General features: G+C 37.7%; 1 protein-coding gene across 3 annotated transcripts in view; it reads right to left on the bottom strand.

The window, feature by feature from the left end:
- Window positions 1-24,999, bottom strand: part of arhgap4a (Rho GTPase activating protein 4a) — a 30,473-nt gene extending 5,474 nt beyond the window's left edge. Inside the window, exons 1-16 of one of the 3 annotated variants that reach the window (XM_072656432.1) lie at window positions 24,734-24,999; window positions 21,267-21,353; window positions 17,388-17,559; window positions 16,212-16,374; window positions 14,966-15,028; window positions 14,665-14,793; window positions 8,946-9,074; window positions 7,733-7,954; window positions 5,959-6,054; window positions 3,976-4,161; window positions 3,738-3,822; window positions 3,339-3,366; window positions 1,740-1,836; window positions 1,605-1,665; window positions 527-604; window positions 286-414 (exon numbers count right to left, since the gene is read on the bottom strand). In XM_072656432.1, the coding sequence (XP_072512533.1) occupies window positions 286-414; window positions 527-604; window positions 1,605-1,665; window positions 1,740-1,836; window positions 3,339-3,366; window positions 3,738-3,822; window positions 3,976-4,161; window positions 5,959-6,054; window positions 7,733-7,954; window positions 8,946-9,074; window positions 14,665-14,793; window positions 14,966-15,028; window positions 16,212-16,374; window positions 17,388-17,559; window positions 21,267-21,330 (1,702 nt within the window). In that variant the 5' untranslated portion in view covers window positions 21,331-21,353; window positions 24,734-24,999. The remainder of the gene's footprint in view (window positions 1-285; window positions 415-526; window positions 605-1,604; window positions 1,666-1,739; window positions 1,837-3,338; window positions 3,367-3,737; window positions 3,823-3,975; window positions 4,162-5,958; window positions 6,055-7,732; window positions 7,955-8,945; window positions 9,075-14,664; window positions 14,794-14,965; window positions 15,029-16,211; window positions 16,375-17,387; window positions 17,560-21,266; window positions 21,354-24,733) is intronic. The other 2 variants (XM_072656431.1, XM_072656433.1) reach the window with 2 other exon arrangements.
- Window positions 25,000-25,675: the final 676 nt, after the last annotated feature.

Genomic DNA, 25,675 nt, shown 5'->3' with positions numbered 1-25,675 from the left:
TTTTTTTAAAAGGCACAACGGCAGACATAACAGACATTAACAAATAGAATACAAAGAAAACAAACAAAACCATTAACTGTAATGTTACAAACAATAGTCACAAGGTTTAAGCTGTGAATATAACACTATAAAATGTTTAAGCTGTAAAATGTAAACTATTTAAAAAATAACATGTCACATTAAAGAAACACAGACACACACACTTTGTTTAAATGGTATTGTGGTTCTCTTTGTATTTTCTTCAGGATGAATATAGATCACAAAAAAAGTTTTTGCTTTTCTTACGTCCGCATTCCATCAGCTGCTCGTAGCTGTCCTTAGGAAATAGCGGGTTTTCCATTCCTCTGAAATACAGCTTCAGCACGCAAGCCACTGTATCCATGTCACACACTTCGTCAGCCAGCGGGTCATCCCCTACACAAACACACAGACACAGAACGCATACAGAGAATACTTTCCCTATTATGAATGGCCTACAGTGGTGAAGGAGCACATATACAAAGCTCAGAGGAGTGAACATGCGTACCATTCTCAAAGGCATCTCTCAGTTGATTAATCTCCAACTGCGAGCCAGGTACTCGGAAGATCCCCTCATGGTGCAAACCTTACAAAGGAAAAGAGGAAAGTAGGACGGCATGGACTGGTCAATCTTTAAAGTTTTGATTAAAGCAGGGTTTTCAAACTTAATTTTGTTATGCAAACAGTTGATTACCACAGAAAGTAATGTCAACATTCCTGTACTTACCTATGACTAGAACCACCATCATAACTGCCACAGGTAATATTTTCTGGCAAATTTTAGCATTGTAAATACAAATGAGACAAACAATTTGCTGATATGATTAAATGGATATCACCAGTACTTACCGAACACTGATTAAATACATATTTCATGACAAATAGCTAAATAATTTAAGTGGTTGCAAGTAGATCACTGGACGAAGATCGGTCATTACCAATGCATTTTGTCTATGGCAATGTTGTGAAATATATTGTGTATTGTGAAATAATAATTTTTGACATATTGCTAACTAAAACTAGCTCCCTTATTTATAAAAAGGCTGTAATTTATTTATTCAAAAGTAAAATTGGTGGTAATACGTTAGTGTTACGTAGTGATAATACTAAGTAATAGTTTTTAGTGTCTGGCAACGGTGCATTGATACCAGAGAACAAGGAAAGTGAAACTGGTAGGCCACTCTTCTATATCTGTCACATTCAAGATTATTGTTGTTACAGTGTACAAACTGTGGATTTGAATTTACATGAGGGAAGACTAGAGTTAGTTCCTTTTATTTTTTTATACACTAATTTAGCTTTAAATAATTTTGCTTTAATTTAGCTTATCAGTTCAGGTATCACAGTATAACAGTTTACCTGCTACAGCTAAACTGACATGCGTTAAAATGTTTTTCAGAAAATAGTAATTCGGGGGGTTCTGCAGTCTAATGCGCTATCACACTTTAGATCTAGCCTAAGCAGATATGATTTCCTAGGTGTATTCTCCACTAATTAGCTCATTCCAAGACTAGACCACTGTATTATGGAAATTATGGTTTGCTCTAGTCTCAATCTTAACCACAAAGTATTAACATATGGATTACCATTAAGGTTGATGAATCTGATGCAGCTCTCCACCACTAGAGGAATTGGGTGTCCAGATGCCTGTAAAACAGGGACGGAGGTTCAGAGCATGAGTCTGAATATATGCTGTTTCACAACAAAGAGAGAGAAACTACCTGGATGTAAGAAAGCATGTCTCCAGAGAAGGGCTTCTGGCTGATCTGAGAAGCAGTCTGATTCTTTTTCTGACGGACGGACCTCCTAGAACGCTTTCTGACACCAGAAATGTAACTGTGATTAACACTTGGAAGAGTGGAAAGTACAATGATGTATTAAAGGAGCTGCTCTGCTGTCAGGCAAATCATTAATCAGGCAAATCATTACTGTACACAGGGGTATACTACGTATAAATACATTCACTGTCCATCTTAGAAACACCAACCTTGTACTTCAATTCATCAGCCACTGGTACCATGTACCTTAAAGGTTCACAATATACTGTACTGTATTATAAATCAGACAGTTAAGCCATACAAGTCTTAAAAAAATTATAAAATATATTTTTGGTTTTGTATGTCCATCCTTTGCTTTCACTATAGCTTCCATTCATTCCAGGAGAATTACTTATATTTTTTGAACTAAATGTTTTTAGTTTATTTTGCAGATGTTTTTTTTCTCAGCAAAAGCTTTTGTATAGCTCCATATCTATTTAGTGTCATCATGACAGAAACACTGGTGGTGGTGTTTTTTTTACTGATTTTTTATTGATTTTCTTTTTTCCTTATGTAAGTAGATTAATGTCCATGTTATCTCCTCCAACATATCTAGAGCGTCTTCAATAGCATGTTTTAAAAGGCTGGATTATGGACTATGGCTGTCTACTAGTCTGTGGCTCCTAACTTACTCCCCCAATAAGGTGCCTATGATTGTCATGCAGCGTTCGTCAACCTCTATTGCCTATTCACAAATAGCCAGTGTTCAATTTCTGTGGTAGATTGTTGTCAGCACAAAGATTACAGATAAACAAGAATTTTGCACTCTGAATGCCATTAACAAATGGATTAGGCCTAATATGACCAAGGACAAGATAACAAGATTTCAGGTTGAACTTTAAAGCACCATTATGTGGAAAATGGTATATTTGGGCTCCCCCTTCCTTTTATGGACAGGTGAACATGTCCATTTGTAGCGGTTTTAAGGCAAAATTGCTACTTATATGTAATGTTGCTTTCAGCTGCATAGTCTCTACATCAACCAGATGAACTGTACTGATTTCATTACGTGTGTTTTGCACTTGTTTTCCCCCCCTGCCAGATTCAGAATTGGTGGAAATTATAAACTCATTGGGTGCATTATTTCTGAGGTACTTAAGGACAACAATAATTAATATTTTCAGACAGAAGAAAATAAGAAATCCAGATAGACTATAAAATATTACTTTTTTATACTCTGTTTTCTCTCTGTTCTCCTTTGGACACACATTTTAGCTAGTGTGGGCTGGTTTAAAGTAATATTTAGAATTATCATATGCCTTTTGAGAAATGCAACATAAAACCTAACAAAAAGCAACATAACATTCACATCTCAGATTCCAGGTGTCTGTACTAGGTGGATCTACAAGGTAGGTGTTTCTAATACAGCAGGTGGTAAATGCACCACTCTTGAAAAGCAGTTCATTAACATCAAGGTTTATGTAATTTATATTGAGTGGTATCTCACTTGGCTTGAATCATTGGCTATTTAGGTAAAAATTGGTCAAACCTAGAGCTGCCTACCTTTGATGACGGCCATCTATAGTCTCAGCTAGTAAAAGGTAGATAAAAAATACATTTTAGTATATATTTAAAACGTAGGGTCAGATTCTAAAGATCTAAAATTTGATTTTATGGACTCATAAAAACATTCATTAGGATAAAATGTACCTTCTCAGTAAATCAACTTATAATAGTTAGTACATTTCATGACAGAATGCTTATTTTCAATTGTCCTACTGCTCTTGCTGTCTTTTTAAATGCTTCCTATTTTATTGTTGGAAATCTAGGAATGGTTTATTGTTTAGTTTAGTCCACCTTTACCTTTGGTAACAATGCTGTGAAATCATCAGTCAACTACATAATAACTAATACAATTGACATGCGCAGACTTAATGTAAACTCAAGAAAGCTCATTTTAACCTTTTTGTATGGCGACTTTGATCAGGTCATGCTTCGCCTGTAGTTTTGACATTAATGAGCCGTTAACGAGATGCTCCTTCACTTTCTGTGAGACAGTAAAAGAAGCAGAATGTAAATAAAAGGTAGATACTGAACAGATAAACAATATTTTGCCAATCCGGCCAACCTGTACTGGCAGTAAAATGAGAATATATATATATATGTTTAAACCACATTTCATTTTTTTAAGTCAAATTACCGTAAAGTAGGAGTTCTCTGTCTCTTGCAAGTTGGCTCTACGCTTTGCTTGACTGATCTTATAGCTTGAGATCTCACTACCAGTCTCCACTGACTGGCTGGTGGTGAGATCTGCGGTGGACCCAAAAATATCTTCACTAATGCAGTCAGCCAGGGCAGTGTGAGCAACCTCAAGTATTTGATTACACTGTGGGGGAGAATTGCAACAGTCAATGTTAACATAGGTCAATAGTAGTGTTCGCTATTGTACTCTTTTGATTTTACAGTTTTTGTGATTCAGCCACATAATATGGCTGATACACAACTTTTAGCCAAAACATTAATGAAGATGAAGTGAACAAAATTCATTATCTTCATCTACAGTGACATCTGTCAAAGAGTGGGATATATAAGGCAGCAAGCTGAAAAGTCAGTTCTTGAAGGTGATGTGTTAAAAGCAGATCTGAGCCACTTTGACAATAGTCAGATTATGAGAACTAGATGACTTGGAGCACCTCCAAATCCAAGTGAAAAAGCAACTGTGAACCCGCAAAAGGTCATGAGCACCTAAGGCTTATTAATGTAATCCACAAAGGTTCCACCTCAAAAACATTATACACTACTTTAAGTTAACTTATCTAAGAAAAGATCCGCTGCAGAGGTCTTGTAGAGTCTTGATGAGTCAGATCCGTTGTGGCGGCACAAAAGGGACCTACTCCCTATTAGGTAGGTGGTATTAATGTTATGGCTGATCTGTGTATCATCTATTGTGTCATAAAAAGAACTATTTTCAGTGGTAATCTTATCAACACATTTAATGAGAGGAATGTTCACTTACTGAAGGGTTTTTCAACAATAAGACGACAAATTATAACCATTTACATTTTAACTAACTGATGCTTAAAATGTGACAAATAAAATAATTACAAATAAGTTACAAATAATAAATAATGTTAAAATAATGTTATGCATCAAAAATGGCTTCATCTCTGTTTTTATTTATTTCTACTTGATTTGAAGACTGTGTCTGTGATCAGATTGTTGGAAATTAAAATATTCCCTACATATAAATAGTACATCAGCTACTTTCAGGCACCCTGTGTGCACCTGCATAATTCAAGGTGGAACAGAAACCTGCTTTGAACACAAACGATTGTTTCTCAAAATTTAATTCAGGAGTTGTTGTAGATGACTGCTTAAGCCTGGGCTTTATCCACAAAACATCCAGTGCATATATTATATATTAACTTATTTCATTGGTATTCTGTCATCTGCATGTTTGCTTGAGTAACATGGTAAATATATATGATATATAATATACATACACATATATGATATCACAAAAAATAGACCAAAGTTGTCTAACATTTTCCTCAAAAGGTAAACTAGGCAATGGAAAACAATCAGACTGCACATAATATCAAACACATTATTTAAATGCAATTGATTAAGATGTTATATTTAATTATTACTTGTTGACAGTATAGATGAAAATATTATTAAGCAGAAAATATTTTGTCTGTTATTTGGAAACAACATGAAGGGATAAATAAAAAACAATATACTGTGATTTTCTGTTTAGCAAGTTTTCTGCCTCAAGATTTCATCAGCACTTTTGAAAAAAGGCATTCAGATTTTAACCCATTCGGTTATAAACCAACTCTCACCATTCTTTTGTCTGGATGCATTTAAAATATAGATTTTTTTACTTCCTACCAATTATTTAAAACTCAACCCAAACTGTAGAGGAACTGAATCATATCACATCAGAATTATTTTATGTATTATATGCAACAAAGGTGGTTTTGTATGATTGAAAACAGTTAGTGATGTGTAATCCAGTGTTTCTCAACCCTGTTCCTGAACATTTTAGCAGAATCAGGTGTGTTGGGAAAGGTAAAGCAGGGAAAGCACTAAAATGTGCCGGGCAGGGTCCCTCCAGGACCAGGGTTGAGAAACACTGGTGTAATCTATGTGCATTATGTTGACTAAATGCTGAAAGTACCTCTTCATTGTCTTTTGAGGAAAGCCTGCTCTGCAGCTGATGGAAGCGTGTCTCAAGCTCACTCTTCATCTCACAGTCTGCACTCACCTCACACACCTGCACACAACAGGATATTCTGATTAATCTTGTGCACACCCACATACACAAACAAACAAGGCAACACTCTCACATGCACAGTCACACATTCACATACTTCCTCGCACACAGAAATTGCAAAAAGATGCACAAACAAACAGGACAACACTCTTATATGCACCTTTGCATATGCACACACTTCCTTTCACACAGAAATTGCAAAAAGATAACCCCCCACATTCACAAAAAAACAAGGCAACTCTCACATGCACCCACGCAGGATGACAACCCCCAACTCTGCAACGATGCCTCACAGGGAATTAAGAAAGCAATAGAATATCACTTTAACCCTGAGCATTACCAACATTCCTGCAGGTAATGCCCCATGGCAAGTATTTCCATTAAGGTCTAAACGCTCATGTTTTTTAAAATATATTTGGAATCATTGATTCACTGATGAAATTTGACTGCATAAATATAGTTCTTCGCTAAAGTAATGCAAAAAGACAACATTTTCTCGCGGTCTGAGGCCTACATTTTCCCACAAAGCTAACAAGTACGTGGGCTGTGGAGAGGAGATGTAATCTTAAGTAAGCTGAGGTGGAATTGGGTCTCCTTGCTTGACATATTGTGGGATTACAGTGCATATGAAAGTCGAACATTTGTCGAACCTTAATACCACAACATTAGCGGTAGATAGCGATGTTAGTGCGCAGGCCGCCAGCCTCGTCCAGCATCGCAACTGGGGCAACCGTACTGGCTTCGTCAAGCATCACTATCAAGCTGGCTTCGCCAACACTGCTAACGTGTTACCCACAAGCCATGAATATGAGGTCCTGGGCTTTTCACATTGGAAAACTAGTAAATGTGGTCTACATCTTAAGGCTCTGAGGGCAAGGCTTGAGTCCTTTACCAGGCAGGATAAAAATGCCGCAGCACCTTTTACAACATAAATAGCATATATTTTGTTGAAATGCCATTGACGATTCTATGCAGCAATATTAACTTTGCCTGGTTTCTCTCGTTTTTAATACAACCACCCTATTGAGAAATACGAGTCATTCCATTCAGATTTAAAGCCGTTACATTTCTCATCCTTTTTTAATAATGTTTCTGGCATGCAATATTAAGTGAAATAGCAACAATGTGTGGTAAGAGTAGTAGACATGAAATACTCAGAATGCACTTTGTCATATGCAACGCATCTTAACTATTGTCATAAAGTAAGATGTGAAGTTTTTATAAGGAATGTGCAACAAATTTTAATATTCGATTATCCTTAAGAGTTAACAAACAGACTATGGTTAATATTAAAGTGATGCTGTAGGCCTATTCTTTAGGTGTTCATTTAGCACAATAAAGACTGCACTCAGAGAAGTAAATACATTTTACAACAAGTTTTATTTTAAATTAACTGAGGGATAACTGTGATTGTTTGTGTCATATGAGTGTTTAGAGATCAGTGCTTATAGCTGCATCCTTCTCAATCATGTCCTTAACAGTGCTCCCTTAGAAACAAGCTCATGTTTAGTGAATACAAAGTTTACACTTTACAATCCTGTAAAACTGCTGTTTACCGTGAATGTAACAAATACCCGAATAATGATATTACTATAGGAACTTCAACCACTTAACACATGCTCTTAATTTTTCAGGTAAGGGTTAGGGGTCATCCGAACACAGTGTAAGAGGGAGGTACCTGATCTCCCTCGTGGGGCTGGTACTGAAACCGAAACGGCAGGCAGAAGGTGTTCTCGTGAGCCTGCATTAGCGCATCCCGGTCCTGGTTCTGGTCCAGGCCGGACTGAGCGCCAGCCAGCTGATGCAACCCACAGCCAAGGTTCTGGTGAGCCTGTAGGCGTCTGGACAGGTAAATGTGGAGCACTTGGGACAGGGACTGATGGAAACCCAAATCGCTGCACTGTGAGAACATGTAGGGGATTAAACCTGGAGTGAAACCTTTCAAACCTTCCTGACTGACTCAGATTTTTATTTTTTTTTGGTTTACTTTGTTTTCTTTTTTGCTGTAAAGCATTTTCTTGTAAAATGATTTTGGGATTCAAATGTGCTAAATAAATATAACTTATTATTATTATTATTATTAGCTGAACTATAATAGAGTTAAAGTGTCAGTTCTTGTAGCCTCAATGTTTGAAACTTCAATAAAAAAGCTACAGTATATATAGTACATAGTCCATAGTATTTATAGCAACTGTTCTAAAAAATCTGTTTGCTGTTGTAAGCTGCTGAGTTTGGCTACATCTGCTAGCTTGGCACTAACACACTGTAAATCAAAGGTTTCAACATTACACAAATGATTTTCAATTGGGTCAAATTTCAGTGTTTATAAAGGAACAGGCCTGCCAGTTTATTTCCTTAGCAACTAGGCCAACCGGCTCAACAAATAGCTACTTTATTATTATTTGTTTAGGCTAAGTATTTACTGAGGGTTTCACTGTTAAACAGCAAACTCAAAGTAAAATAGACAACACACACCTGCATGGTGCTAACATAACATATACAATAGAGGCACTGGGGAATATTATCATAGGGATGTTAGTGTGACATAGAGTGAGGTAGTAAAAGCCATATGATGATCTATGATTATATTACTGTTTTATTATAATATGTGATTGGCACCTGACATTATTTATTGAACATTAGTGTATTTAAATGAAGTAATAATGTTTTTTGTAATTTAATGTTTTTTTTTATCAGCAATAAGCCACTTGAGGCCAAAGTTAAAGAGTAAAGCACACCCTTGAGTGGCTTTACTAACTACACTTAAACATAATTGTAAATACATTTATGGCTATTTTCAGGTAACAGTTTTCACCTGGAAATGTTTGTTTTTTTATCACTGTTATTGTCTGATGCATGCATTTGCAATTAAAGCCCATCAGAATACTCACATCAAAGATGGCGGAGAGATCATGGAGGTAATACTTGTTCATGGAAGCGTTTGCTGCTTCCAGATTGAGCAGATAGTCGTTACGTGCTTTGGTACACTTCAGCTGAATCTCCTGAACTTTACACTGCCTCTGCACACACAAAAAGCAGCAATGCTATCAAACCATGCAAGAAGACACACAAAGTCCCCTCCCACACAAACACTCAGTGAACCACACATCCGTACACTGTCATTTAGAAAGGGAAGTTCAATTACATGGTGCGTACATATGCCCAACATCACACAGCCAAATACCGAAGGAAGGATGTTGGTGGGCTGCATGGCATAGCATGCAAAGAAGCATGATACTTGTACAATGGTTTCTAAAACCAAGGTAATATAAAAAACTAGTCTGAAATAAAACTATATCATATACTATACCTTCACAGCACAGGGACTCATACAGTGCTCAAAAGTTGTCTTTGGAAAAAATAAACTTTAGTTCAGACAGTACTATATAAGGAAATCTTTTTTATTCTTTACATTCCAGGCCAACACAATTAGCTACTAAAACTGGCAGCTAGGTGATGATTGCTGTGTAATGCAATGTACCTCGGTTACAGTATATTACTGTACAGCTGTATTACCCCTACAGTAAATTAGCCGTTTACTGCCTCTGTCTGAAGAAAAAAACAAACATAGCTAGTCACCATTCTCAGACAATTTAAAGTACTAACCTTGCTGTCATTTTGTAAACACAACCTAGACGACTGCCTAAATAGACCTGGCTGAGTGTAAGCTTTATAAAGCTACTGGCCTCATGCTAACCAGCTGTACTCTTATAGCCAGTGTTTGTTCTGTTCTGTTGTGATTTATGTCTTTATTTCTGCAACTCAGAGAATGACATTTTCCTTATGTTTTGTTTTCTACATTTGTTAGATGTAACTACTCTCTACAGCATTTCAACATAAATGAACAAAACAACATGCTCCAAAAGACAGAATACAATTTTACATGTCAACTTGTTTACATTAACCTGCATTAAAAGTTAAAAATGATTTTACATTAAACTAAAAAAGGTCACTATTGTAGATATGCATGTTTTTTGTAGACAGTCTGTATGTGCATTTAAATGGCGTAAAACATAAATACAATTATGCTGATCAGAATGTTACTACTGTAAAATACTTTAATTTTATATACTTTTATATATAAACCTGCTTGTTTATCAGGCTTGTTGGTATTAAGCATTTCCAGCTCTGTCTGTGGTATACTGAGCGGTTCCCTGTTTTTGCCTACCTTGTTGTTGGGCCTTGTTTTGCTCTTTGTTATCCTGGTATGTTAGCTCTGTACGGTTTTCCATTCTTGCATGGTTTTTGGGTTTGCATTTTTCTAAAGCTCATGTCTAAAATAAACCCAACCCATCCTTTTATACCGCGAGCAAAAACATCCTATTTCAATCTGCCCTCAAACACTGCTGAATTTCAGCACAGCACTAAAGTCAGCCTTCTGCCATTACAATGGAACATTACAGTCATATCGAGACCAAAAAAAAAACATAGATGACGTGGCTGATATTTTTACAGATTTAAACAGGCCAAAGCTAAAGTGACAACTCACCTAACTTTAGTAGGCTGGTCTTTTTATACCTTGAACACAGTGAAAAACAACGTGCTTAACCCAGCTTAACCAGCCGTTTATCTGCGCTCTAATTACACCACATTCAGTGTAGGACTGGCCTGCTTTGTTCTATATCTGCTATTCTATATTACATGCTCCCCAATGTATGATGTCTTTAGTGGAAAAAGTATAGTTTTGAGCGGTTCAGCATGTTGAACACATTGTACACTCATTAATGTGACAATTAGTACAAAAACAATAGAAAAACAAAAGTTAACAATACCTCAAACAGACTCAGCTGTTCTCTACACCACCAGAGTCCACGTTATTTTGAGACCAAGATGACAGCGATTCCAAATGAAGACCAATACTGCTTGTTTATGGTCTCGAGACTAGGTACTACGACACTACTGAATACTCCACTCTGGCTACTCCCCTAACTGAATGGACACTTGCAATAATCTAATAAATTTGTTCTGAAAGAAGCCCACACCACAATGCACATTTTAAAAGTACTCTTCCGCTTCCTCACTTCAAGTGTATATTTTAGGACATGAGTTTGTACACTTAACTAGGCTTGTTTAATGGCCAGAGTGTGGCAGCTTTTTAACTTAAGTACATTTTTGACACTTGATTTTGGAATTTTCAGTATATCTGTAACCTTTCCCAAAGATGTTTTGAGATTAAGAGACTTAAGAGAATTAAGGCTGGTGTGTCAGATGATGGCTTTCCAGGAGCAAATCTCTAGTAGATTTAATCTCATGTGGATATAAATCATCATTATCAGATACAGTTATCATTATCAGAAGTGATTTGTGTACTTTAATGCACAATGAGAAGGGGGTCAGGTGACTGTTTCCTATTATCTGCTATTGTTCAGTTGGACTTGGATTGATGATAATCAATAATAATTCAGATGAAATAATTTGTGTCAGAATATGGTAAAGTACAATTTCCATAATGCTTTAACAAATGAAACAATTCTCTAATGACAACTATTTTTGACCACTGTGCGTTCATAGTAATGAAATGAGTGCATCAGGCACAGTGGTATTGCTGGGGTTTCTCCCATTGCACTCTATGGTTGCACTCAACCACTCTCCACCAAGCAGCGACAATGTGCAAAAAACCCTGCAACACCCCTGCTTTTGTCCAGGTTCCAGTGTAAATACACTGTAAAAGTGTTACTAGGTCAAAGTAAAGTGTCCTCAATAACACAGAGCACAAAGACAATTAACTCTGTGAACTGCACACTCAATTGGGTTAGCTGGCCTAGATTGAACTGTAAGTGTGACCCAGTCTATATCAACAGTTATTGCTACTTTGCTTTTTTTTAAAAGAACATTTAATAATCACCAACCTGGAGAACACCAGGGCCCTAAATTGTAAAGCTGAATTCCTTTTAATGAAACTTTTCATAGTGTGCAGACTACTATCAGAGTCAAGCTAATATGCACTCAACAAGCACTTTAGAAGAAACACCTACACAATCATGCAATTATCTATTCAGATAATTATGTGGCAGCAGTGCAATCTATGAAATAATGTAGATACAGCCAAGTAGCTTCAAATAATGTTTATACCAACTATTAGAAAGAGGGGTAATATTAGTCAATACTAATCATCACTTGAATTCCACAGCCTATCTGAGTATTGTTGCTGTATATCCCATGTGCATTCATGGCTACAACTGATCCATCTTCTACCGGCTACTTTCAGTATGAAAATAAATCATCTCACAAAGTCATTTCAGAACTGGTTTCACAAATATAATAAGTTCAGTGTTCTTCAGCAGCATTTCCAGTCACTAGATCGGAGTCCCACTGAACACCTTTGAGAAGTATAAGAACGGGAGATTTGCAGTGCTCCTTCTTAATTAAGCAGTTACTTGGATGGAGATGGAGTTTAGTTTACTGTTGTGTTGAGTAAATTATTAGTTTGAAGTCTACAGTGATCATGTTGAGCCTCTAGCACCTTGTTTGCATGTTTGTAGAGCTGCTTTGTGATGTAGCTGCTATAGACTGCATACAGTCAACAGTTGTAGCACTGTTAAATGGTTAGTATATTAGGTGACTGTGCTATATGATTTCTGCAGTACATGTTCGGAAACTGTTGATGGCAAAATTTACAGCTATAATCTCCTTCCCACACATATTGGGCTTGTGATTAAAAGGGTAGAAATCTCAGTTACCCACCTCCATGTGCTCTGATAAGAACCCAAGGTTAACAACACCTATGAGACAATTCTTCTTTCAAAGGTTCTTTCAGACATTTTTGTCAACTTATTCATTTATGTTTAATATAGAGGTTTAATATTAAGGTAAACACTGACCAAAAATCTTGTAGCTTACAACTACTGCATTGTGTCGTGTCGGTATTGTGTTGTGACTCTTGTAGATACGTATTGTTTCTGCTGCCGATACCTATGCCCCCTCGGTATAGTTATGTCATTCAGTAAACCTTTTTTTGGCCCAGAAATACAAAACACAAGCCCTTCTTTTTAGTTATTTAAAATGCAAATCATGAATGCATTTGTCCAGGTTCCAGTGTAAATACACTGTAAAAGTGTTACTAGGTCGAAGTAAAGTGTACTCAATAACACAGAGCACAAAGACAATTAACTCTGTGAACTGCACACTCAATTGGGTTAGCTGGCCTAGATTGAACTGTAAGTGTGACCCAGTCTATATCAACAGTTATTGCTACTTTGCTTTTTTTTAAAAGAACATTTAATAATCACCAACCTGGAGAACACCAGGGCCCTAAATTGTAAAGCTGAATTCCTTTTAATGAAACTTTTCATAGTGTGCAGACTACTATCAGAGTCAAGCTAATATGCACTCAACAAGCACTTTAGAAGAAACACCTACACAATCATGCAATTATCTATTCAGATAATTATGTGGCAGCAGTGCAATCTATGAAATAATGTAGATACAGCCAAGTAGCTTCAAATAATGTTTATACCAACTATTAGAAAGAGGGGTAATATTAGTCAATACTAATCATCACTTGAATTCCACAGCCTATCTGAGTATTGTTGCTGTATATCCCATGTGCATTCATGGCTACAACTGATCCATCTTCTACCGGCTACTTTCAGTATGAAAATAAATCATCTCACAAAGTCATTTCAGAACTGGTTTCACAAATATAATAAGTTCAGTGTTCTTCAGCAGCATTTCCAGTCACTAGATCGGAGTCCCACTGAACACCTTTGAGAAGTATAAGAACGGGAGATTTGCAGTGCTCCTTCTTAATTAAGCAGTTACTTGGATGGAGATGGAGTTTAGTTTACTGTTGTGTTGAGTAAATTATTAGTTTGAAGTCTACAGTGATCATGTTGAGCCTCTAGCACCTTGTTTGCATGTTTGTAGAGCTGCTTTGTGATGTAGCTGCTATAGACTGCATACAGTCAATAGTTGTAGCACTGTTAAATGGTTAGTATATTAGGTGACTGTGCTATATGATTTATGTTTGGAAACTGTTGATGGCAAAATTTACAGCTATAATCTCCTTCCCACACATATTGGGCTTGTGATTAAAAGGGTAGAAATCTCAGTTACCCACCTCCATGTGCTCTGATAAGAACCCAAGGTTAACAACACCTATGAGACAATTCTTCTTTCAAAGGTTCTTTCAGACATTTTTGTCAACTTATTCATTTATGTTTAATATAGAGGTTTAATATTAAAGTAAACACTGACCAAAAATCTTGTAGCTTACAACTACTGCATTGTGTCGTGTCGGTATTGTGTTGTGACTCTTGTAGATACGTATTGTTTCATCCTGCTGCCGATACCTATGCCCCCTCGGTATAGTTATGTCATTCAGTAAACCTTTTTTTGGCCCAGAAATACAAAACACAAGCCCTTCTTTTTAGTTATTTAAAATGCAAATCATGAAACATCACTCCCATGTAACAGTTTCCCAGGCAAAGCTACAACATGTAACATGTTTGATAAATCTGATAGAATAGACCATTTTTAATACTCTAAAAAGCTTATGTAATATACATTACTGCAGGAATGCTACATAGCACAATGACCATGGTGTTACTCTGGCAGGCCTGGGCTATTCTTGTCTGTAATAGTTTGGTATAAAATGGTAATGAAGCTTACTTTCTCTATCAGTCTCTCTATCTTCTTGGCTGTACTCTGTTTCTGTTTCTCTTCCTGTTTGGCGGCTTCTTTCAGCTTGAACTCAGCGGATAAGTACTCCATGTGGTACTGGGAATATGTCTTCATCGTCTGCAATTCAATATTTAACATTTGTGGTTAGAAAGGGGCATAGGCCAGATTTACAACAAGCAATTCCCATTTAGAGTGACTGGAGGAGACTGTCACAACTGTTTCTAGATTGGTCACTGCTCATTCATTTATTTATATTCATTTATACTGAACATAAACGTGACACACTTACAATCTGCAGCTCTGCTGTGACCTTCAGGAGTTCTTCCTGCAACTGGGAGCCAATCTCTCTACTCTGAAGGACAATGCATAGAGATAAATGTCAGAGTAGAAGACATGAGGGTGACACAAAATGAAGATTCCTAATAGGAGTGTCTAAGGAATAGTTTTCTCCCCTTACCGCAAATTTTGTCAATCAGCCAGTACGTCTAGACTAGTTTTACATTGAAAAACTACACCCAGTAGCAGCATTTCTATAAGGTCTATACTCTTATATTAGCTAATTATTACAAGAATCTCCTTCCACTGTCTCTTTAGTGTCCATTTCACCAGTTGAATGGAAATGGATGGTTGAATATTTTTGTACTTTTTTGTATTTTAAAATATAATTAGAATGGACAAAGAGAACAATTAAATTGTCCTGTATAAGTGTATATGTAAAATAACAATGAAGGGCCTTAAAAAAGATTAGCGTATAGAATCTGTGCTTTCTATCATGTTTTAATAACTGTATGAAATATGCATGTACGACTTTCATTCTTGTTGGTTACACTTTGTTTTTCCTGTGCAGGTTTCCTGGGCATGCTGAGCACAATCTAAGACATTACATTTTTAATAGAGTAAAAGCAGATTAACTTAATGAACGCAAAAATTGTCAATGTGTAGAATCAGAGCTTTCCGTGAGCTACCACAGATCTATCAAAACAAGTCATGAGTCTTAATTGCAGGATGAAATGTGATTTCTGCCTACTGGCCTGTCTATTACTTCAATTATAAATTAATTTAAAACTCACTCTCCACTTTATTAGAAACATCTACCTGGCACTCAAGTTTCATTTTCTGAGGTCCACTTACTTTATATGTCTTCTACCTCAAGGATTTCCTTAACTGTTTCTCACAGCAGACCAGACAGTCCACATTGTTCCTCTATATCCAAATGCAAGTTGGGTTCGAGCACAAATGCTGACTTTCTGGGGTGGGGTGGTCTCTGCTTGTCACCAGTGTACATTTACAAATTAGAACAGTTTTTAACCATGGGACTACTGCTGACCCGATCTTATCTGTGTGTTGGAATATTCTCAACACATCAGTGACTGTGGTATAATAGTGGTGCTGGAATTAGCAGCGTGGCCTGGGACATGAGGTACACTGGCAAGGTGTTCTAATAAAGTGTCCGGTGCGTGCAGTTTCAGTAATACAGAAGTCAACGGAAATACCTAGAAACATTAACAAGCAAATGTGTATGTGTTTGTGTGTACCTTTTTAGCCAGGCGCTGGACATGCTCCAGACTGCGTGAGAGTTGTTGCGGTAGAGTGGTGCCGCAACTGTCACTCAACGTGGTGTGATCTTTACTCTCCTGACGTGTCTGAGATAACAGCACCTGCCAGCACTGCACCACAGACTGACTACTGCACTCTTTCCTGAGAACCAAAGACAGATAAAAACACAGATAGAAATGTTAAGAGGGTGCTAGACTTCTTGTTTATTACAGCATAGAAACTGAAGTTCTTAATAAACCTTTTGTCATTATGCAAATACAGAAATCACTATTCATTTACTATTTGAAAAACTACAAATCTAATATAAAACTTATATATATTAGGCTTAAAATCTGACATTGTTGTAAGTATTCATATATGTGTATTTGAAATGTTGTAGGAATTCCACTCATTTTTCCATAATCTTTGCATAAATAAATGGTTATGTATGTTTATATCTCATCCACAGAATTACACAGAATGTCCTTACAATGAGTGCAATATTAAGAATGTGTCACTAAGGACACTAAAGACCATTGAGTAAGCAGCTTTAGCATTGCCATGGTGTTCTAACAACTTGTCTTATCCATATGACATTTTTAAAGGTGCCCTGGAAAGGTGAATAAAGAAGGTTCAGTATATGGAACTGACATATTGTAAACCCCAAACACGGCAGCCTCTTTATTAATAAGAATTAGGCTATAACAGGGCTGCAAAAGGGGTTAGTTCCAAAATCCCAATACAGCTTGGCTCCTTAAAAAACACACACATACCTCAAAAAACACACTAGCAACTAGTTAAAGCCCTTATAGCTGTAAAGTTGTGACACAGCTTTGGGAATCAAGCAGGTATCATGCTATGATAAAAGCTAACATTAGCTACCCAGCTTCTCCATCTCTTCCCTCAATCATCCATTAAAAACAAACTGACCTACCTCAAACCAGAGCTAACCAGACATCAGATTGACGGAACCCAATCACTGCACAGTGCTAGGAAGGCAAACCAGCGATTCTCTTTGGGTTTTTTTTTTTGCCAACCATAAAAGGAAAATCAGTGTGTTTCATTCACTTTTCTACTACTGTCGTTTCACGGAGGGCCAAATGCAAGAGCATAAACAATACCCATCGGAAACATACCTTAAATCTTAAACAGAATCAAAAACTTTTTTGACTTACTTTTTAATCTTGGAGGTGAATTTGTCAGCAAGTTTATCCAGCGAGCGGGCATACTCTCCCTCAATCTCTCCTCGCCTGCGCAGGTAATCACTCAAATCCTGCAGCACCTGACTCTTCTGCTCCAGGTGACTATCAAACACACGCAGCTGCTCTGCCAGCTGATTACGAACCTCTGGGAGAGAGAAAAAGAGTCAGAGGAATAAGTGCATTAATTATCTCACGTGAGTTGATTTCATCTTTTTTAATTTCTTTACAAATTGCGAAAGAGGTGGAAAGTATAACATTAAAGGTCAGCTTCCCAAATTCTCTCAAATCAGGCCTTAGCTTACAAAATACCTGAGGAATAGGCAGGTGTTTTTATTAATGTGTATTCTTGCCAGATGCATATCAGCTAATTGTTTACTTGACAAGGCTATCATGAAATCATGTGCCAGCAATTAACCATCAGTGCTGCCATAATGCTAACTTAACACCATCTATCAGTTGTATTCATTCACATTGTATGACAGTTATTTCTACCTCCAGCTGACTGCAAACATTCAAAATGTGAATAGCGTCACGAGTGCAGGTAGCTCCAGGAGGCTTGGCTGGTGTAGCGTAGTGGGTAACAGCACTGTCTTCCAAATGGCAGACAAGGGTTCGATTTCCTTGTCCTTGGGCAAGACTCCATACGTCACATTCACATATTTGTGTAACATCACTTAAATGTAAGTCACTCTGGATAAGGGCATCAGCCAAATGCCATAAATGTAAGCATATCTAACATTTATTGTGTAGAAGACGGACCTTGATGGCATCTGCTGCTAAAAACCTAGCAAGTGATCTGTGAAATTGTCTAGTCATGCCACTATGAAACTGACAGTTAAAAAGCTCTGCACTGAAGCAAAATCAGCCCCCAACTTCACATTAAACAGATATGAGTGATTTGCATTCATAAAGCGATATTTTTATTCATTTAAAAAATGTTTAAAGGTTTGGCTGTTTCTGTACTTTTCCCACTGACTAGTGCCTGGTTTTCTAACAGCACTAGCATTTCCTCATTTTAAATAGCAAAACAAGGGAAGGGGACATACATGTATTTTCAAATATGTACTGTAGCTGTGGCCTATTCACAATCCCCTACAGTGCATTACTTACACAATTTTGTAGTGGTGTCCGAAAACACTGAATTTATAGTGCACTGTGACAATCACACAATGCTCTGTAATACACAGTGCACAAAAATGTACACTAAGCAGACATGGAATACCTATAATGCATCACGCTTTCTAACTGACCATCAGACTGTTTATGCGACACACTCCGCTGCTGCACAGAAATGAGCTCACACACATAACGATGTGTCAAACTGTCAAACTGACAAGTATAGCAATGAGTAATGACATTAGTATTTCCAGACAGTAATACATTAATTAACCCTAATAGAGTTGGCGAGACATAATTAGTCATAAGATAAGATAAAAGATAAGATAAGATAGTCCTTTATTAGTCCCACACTGGGGAAATTCTCAGTAATGGGTCACGTTTTTAGAATAACTGCCCCAAAACTGATAGTATGATTATGCATTTTGGAATGAAACATCATTTCCTTTTATTTTTTTTTACCCCTTTTGCACAGTTCAGTTCTTTTTACTAGCTTTTGCTTCCAGTTATGGTCATCCTACTTAAAACAATCCTAAGTGCACTAAGTGTTTCATTTCCTACTGTTCAGAATCACAACCTCCCACCACTTTCAGGCCAGAAGGAGTTTTTTTGCAATTTGTACTCCCCTAAACGATTAGTAGCCTTGGATATTCCAGCCTTGGGAATTCTTCAGGTCAAAAAAAAAAAAAAAAAAAAAGCATGCACCATCATTTTTTTTGTTAGTTTGTGCCTGGCTCTCCCCTACATCTCAAAACTAATCACTGAATCTGCAGTTTAAGGTGTTATCCCATACTGAAGTACTTTTTCCAAGGGGAGCCTTACTGGCGTATATAAATTCTAAAGCAAGAGCAACACTTCCCTTTGTGTTGTCTTTACCACTGCAGTGCACAGCCTTTTCCGCACGCTTAACTTCATTAGTGAGCAAGTGAGGAACAACATAAATAGTTCCTCTCTGGTAAATGACAGGCTTATTTTAACAACTTCTAAAACGTATGTGCGTGTTTATTTTTATCTTGTACAGGGAAGGTAATAGAGATGTTGATCAAATACTGTGTAACTGACTGTGGATACATGGCTGCTGTCTCCACAGTGAACTGCAATAATGGGGCAGACGTAGGACTGTTCGAGTTCAAACACGTTCAAATTCTGACATGAAATGTTCGAGTTCAAACGGGAGAGCACTAAAAGTGCCGAAGTAAGCATTTACGAATCGCAGCAGTGCATAATTCAGCAGACTGTGTATCTCCATAGGCCGCAAGCTGAGAGCGAGTTCCACTTTTTGCCTCAGGCTTTTAGACAACCTCCAAAATCACTCTCTGGTCTAAACTAGTGAATATTTGCATAACGACACATTTTGAAAATAACATAATCTGATTCCATACAGCATGGAAAACTATTCAGCTATGCACATTTCCATCCTGAAGGAGGGTCACTGCTGGTACATGACAGATCGCACAGTGCAGTGGTAACGTCTTATCGATAAGTACAAAACAACTGCCACCGACTGTGATTAAGAACTGTCAAATGAATAAAATTTTAAAGCTTGATTCATTTTCTGACTCATTAAACCATGGGCTCTAAAGATCTGCACCAGAAAGTAATCAATCCCCCAAGGTAGTGGAAGACTTAAGACTATCCATAATTTTCCACAATTTTGCCTTTCACATCCTCAGACAATGCTTTGCTCTTCTCTCTTTATCCCCATGCTCGGTGTGATACTCCGGCACAAAGATTGAGTTGTTTTTTTTTTAAACTGGTTGAACATCTTATTTCTATGCTGCACCTTTGATTTCTATAGCCATCAAATTATCAAAAAGCCAATTATCAATTATTTCTTGTCATTTTTACAGGTGCCAATAATTTTGTCCAGTCCATTTCAGGGGTTTTGTGTGGAATTATATAAAATTATACTTTTTCCTGTGCTTTTCTGTGTTGTTTCAATGCAAGAAATATTAATATTTGGTGTGTGAATACCAAAGCATTTGTAACTGCAACAAATGTCTGGGAGAAGTGAAGGGGTGGCAATATTTTTGGCCATGACTATACATGACTCATTATTTTTCTTTCTATTTACTGTCTTTTGTGCCAAAGTGAATGAGTGCCCAATCTTTACACTGAAATAACTCAATGGTCCAGTGTTAATATCTTAATGATATAGACTCTACAATGCTTTTACACTGTGTATTTACTGAGACACTATATGGACAAAAGTATTGGGACACCTGCTAAGGGCATTGAAGGAAAAAAAAAAAAAAAAAGAGTTTGTCCTGCTTTTGTTGGAGTATTGCCCAGGAAAGGCTTTTTGAGCACAGCTGTGTAAATCTGATTACATTCAGCGACAAGAGCGTTAGTGAAGTCAGGATGTTGGATGATCATCACCCCACCTCAACCCAAACGTACTAGATAGAGAACCATCATTCCAGACCAGAACCCAGATCCACTGCTCCACAGCTCAATGCTGGGGGCTTTAAAAACCTCCAGCCCACGCCTGGCATTATGCATTAGTTCTAATAGATTCATGCTTATCTGCTTCACAGATCCTAGTCTATTGACAGTACTTCTCTACAGTGACTATGCATATACACATCTGTGTCACCACTAGCTGCAACCTAAATGCATTCATGAGAAAGGGTGTCCACACACATTTGGACATATAGCTTATCACTGTTCTCAGTTGCTTACACATTCGTTGATTGTATTTGTGAATCGAAAGCTAAAACGTTAAAAGGATCCTACCTTTGATCTGTGTGTCGTAGTCTGTAGTCGCGGCCCTCCTCAGTTTGACGTTGTACGACGACATCGTAGCTCGGACTGCATGCAACTCTGCTTAGGACAGAACACCAGTTAAGTGGCAATGCAATGGCAGAGCAGAGATTGTAGCTACATGTCAGTGCTGTCACTGAGAAGCGTAGACACTGGCCACCCACGAGTAATCACTGCTGGTGGTTTGGTTAATGGTGGACTTTTTGCTTATACATGCTTGTAGGTATCCAGTGGCAGCCAACATCGTCCTCCAGACCAACATGTGTTCAAGTATATCCTTAAAGTGTATTTGTTTTCTATTAACACTTTATAGGCGATGCAGGAGCCCGCTGCTCTCACATGTACTGCACTGCAAAAGCAGTTCGTCACATTTCAGAGGTCTGTGTGTGTGTGTGTGTGCAGCGATGTAGCAGTGATACAGTAATATACAAATATTTAAAGCACCTAAGCAAACTGTTTCAAACTATTATTCCATTTGTAAAAACATTTAATACCATTATTAGCTACAAATGTGGGGAAAAAATCAAATTGAAACATTTAAAAAAATGAGCTGTTTAAAATATAACTAAGGTTTCTCCTCCTTAACCTCAGAACTCATGAATTTGTTCAGTTTCACCACCAGCAGCAGCAGCAACAGCAGCTCGCCTAACCCCAACCAGAGCCTGTGTGACTGAGCAGACCTGCGGCCGCTGGTTGAGATCTGAATGGGAGTTATCGTAATTCTCAACCTGGCGTCTGTTTACAGATAAAGTCCCGCCCTTCCACAAAAAGAGCCAATCAGCTTGCTGGTTACGCTCGAGCAGGGGAAGGGCCATCTACAGCAGGGTCTTTTTTTTTTATATCGGTCATTTGAAACGGTCTCTCCCGGTGCACAGGTCAGTGTCTGGTCTTGTGTGACGAAATGACTGCCCAGCGGCGTTGCAAAGATGGGCATCGAGCGAACAGGCTATCCTACAGACCGGCTTCCTGTTTACAAACGTCACTGGGTGCGCGCGCAGCCAAGGGGCACACGCGCTTTGGAGAAATAGCCGGTGACCAGAGTGTAACCTTAGTCAACTGTAATCACAGTTCTTGTTGACTTGTCGATTGCTTTTCATCGTCAATTTTTGGCAAAGAGGTGCGATCCCCTGGGAATACTGAACATTGTCCCCATCCATCTGCTTTGCGGATGAATAACTGCACATAACTGCCCTGCCACGAGGAGAGCACTACATGGATAAAAGTATTGTGGCACCTGCTTATTCCTTATTTCTGTCAAAATCAAGGGCATTTCAAAATGAATGAATACTCAAAAAATGAGTATTGTTGGAGATTATTATTATTATTATTATTATTAATATTGCTGTGAGGATTTAATTGATATTACTGATAGTTATTACTGATAAGAAAAACAATGGTTACTAGCTACCCAATTTAATAGATTTTCAAATAATCTTCTGAGATGTTTGCACGTTGCTGTACATTCTGTGTTATGATTATACATTGAAATATATACTACAGTATATAATGCCATGATAGTTGTATATATAATTATAGAATATAGCTTTATAATGAAGGATACACTATTAATGCAAGTGTAGTTCATTAGTTACAATTAGTACAGGTTTAACCCCTTTGCCTCAACCTGGCTTTAGTGTTTAAGTATTTTATTCTGTCATAATTCTTTATAGCACAATATACTATATTAGCACAGTATTAAATATTACAAATATAATGTAAATGGCTGCAAATGTTTGGATACCCCTGGTCAAAATGTTTTGTTGATCTCCTAAGTGATAAGAAATGAATAAACCCTCTACAATGTGGGTAAATATAACACATCAAATGTGCCAAAATTCCTGTACTTATTGTGTTTGATTGAAATATATTAGATTAAGCTAATAAACAGTAATTGTACAATGTACAAAAAGTGCAGAAGTGTGTTTTCCGTAGAGGATCTGTAACTTATTTTCATTCAGAAATTAACATTGTTATCTCAGTTCTTTTTCATACAGTATATTAAATTACTACAGTATCATGCATATGTAGTGCATGAAATGAATATTATACATGTTGAGGTATTTCTTTGCTAATATTCATTAATTAACATGGTTAATTATCTTTAACCACTTGTTTAACCCTACCGAATATATAATTGTCCTACTTCCCTAGAATACAGTATATTAGTGCAGTGTTACAGTGCTGCTCATTTTATGCACATTAAATATGGTAAATATAACAATAACAACAGCAGTGCATTTTAATGTTTACATGATACTTTATGAGCTAACTGTCTATACAGTGTAATGCCATATATACTACTAATCTTTGAGTGTGTCTGTTTATGAAGCCAGTCTAATCCTACTACTCCTTTTTAGAGAAACTGCTGGTCTGCAAATCTTTTACACTGAAGGCAGAAGAGCGTAACCCCAAGTGAAGCAAGTCCGTCTTAAACAAAGAAACAGCAGGCCACTAAACCCTACATATAGTGCAGAAGGTATGTGGCTGTGCACATTTGCCCTGCAGCATGCAGCGGCAGCAGCAGCAGGTTACAGTGCATCCCCCCCGCCTCATGCGTGCGACCACGCAGGTCGAGGTTAAGCAGCAGCAGATTGCACTTACATTCTACAGCCTCAGAAAAAGGGAAGAGAGCAAGCTTCCTGTGTTAGGAGCAGCAGAGCCCTCAGCAAATCATGCCCTGGCTCCCTCACTCTCACCATGAGTCACCCCTCCTCTCTCCTCTTCTGTTTCTGCTTCATTCTCTCTCTCTAGATCAGACGTCAAAGAAGTGACTTCCTCTTTCACCCTCAAACGAAACAAGCAAACTGATCATTCGTGAAATTTAACTCATTCATCTGGGGCTTTTAAAGGCTTCACTACAGCGGACTACAAGGGCTACAAATTCAGTATCTTCGTTTTCTGCAAAACTCCTTGTACTTTCTTTTTCTGCATTACATGAAAGTACTTCAGCATCTTCAGTGGTTTCTGTATGACGTGTCACAACACATACTCACTTGAAAGTGGGTGCACCACCTAAAAACAAAGGTGAGGGATAAAAAAGGTTTTGTGGAAGCACGTCATAGAAGAACCACTTGGTTTCCTGAGGAACCCTTTCAAAGGGCATTTCTTAAGTAAACTTTACATCGAGAACCTCCATGTAACCTCAAGGCGCTATAGAACTGTACACACAAGCCAAGAACTATTAACACTCCCTTTGGGAGTATAATTCTTCCCAGGAGTATCTTCATGGTCCACTGTCAAACTTCTAAGACTAAGCTGTATACAAAATCATAGTTCTGTTTATGACCCTAGCCACTGTGAAAGGGTTTAAATTAAACCAATGATGAAAGATCACTTACGGAAAAGTAACAAGTATAAGCACCAGTAACCACATACTGTGTTTCTGAAGCAGGGTCACATGGACCGAATTAGACATTTGGTAATGCAGACTGTAGACTTACCCAAGACTGATCCTCAGTGACTCTCACATTGGCCTTCAAGGCATAAGCCTTCAAATCCTTAACAGCAGCAGCCAGACGTCGTTTCTCCCTCACATTAACATGTGCCTTAGTTCTAGACCAAACATAGAGAAATCCTCCTTTCGCACACTCACTCACTCACTCTCTCTCACTCTCTCTCTCTCTCTCAGACTATCTCAGACACACACTCACACAGCGTCAGATACAGTAAGAGTATTGCTGTAACAAACTCTGACTGACTGAGAGAAGGCAGAACTTCACTTTCTAAGTCCCTCCCTGCCTGCCCACTCATTTTGACACGCACACACACACACACAGCCTCTCAGAATTATAAGCATTCTGCACAGCCAATGGTGTCTCCACACTTCACACTCAGCCATTCCCACACCCCTTTTAAGCCAGCCATAAAGCTGCTTGGCTTCACCTGATGCATGCCATAACATCAGTCCCTGACCATGTTGAGTGGAAACAGTGGATGATTAGTGCATATCTGAGGGGAATGTCAGTCACTGCCAGAAATTTTGCACAGCCCCTCGCTGAAGATGCCCACAGAAACAACCAACCAACGGTGCCTGTGAAATGCCAGTAGCAAAAAACATTCACACTTTAGCAATGTTGTGTAAATGACACCCCTGTTTTGTACAAGTTAACAAAACCTATAAAGAAAACATTTAAATCCAGTATTTTTTCCTGCATGTTTTAGAGCACAATTTCTGATATATGCATTTAACATACATAAAATGCTGTAACTTCATAAAATGCAGTATTGAGTATTTCACAATATCCTATTTTTGCACAGCCAATCAGATAAAAAAAAGAACAGACAAAGAGGGAGGAAAGATTAGTCTGCTTCTCTTTCCGGACATAAAAGTATTACAGTAAAGAACTCAGAGCAAATATGCAGTTCATGATGAGAACTGAAAC

This window comes from Salminus brasiliensis, chromosome 14, assembly GCF_030463535.1.
Source record: "Salminus brasiliensis chromosome 14, fSalBra1.hap2, whole genome shotgun sequence".
In the NCBI taxonomy this organism is placed as follows: Eukaryota; Metazoa; Chordata; class Actinopteri; order Characiformes; family Bryconidae; genus Salminus; species Salminus brasiliensis.
The sequence above is the reverse complement of the archived record's forward strand: the minus strand, read 5'-3'. Positions and strand labels throughout refer to the sequence as shown.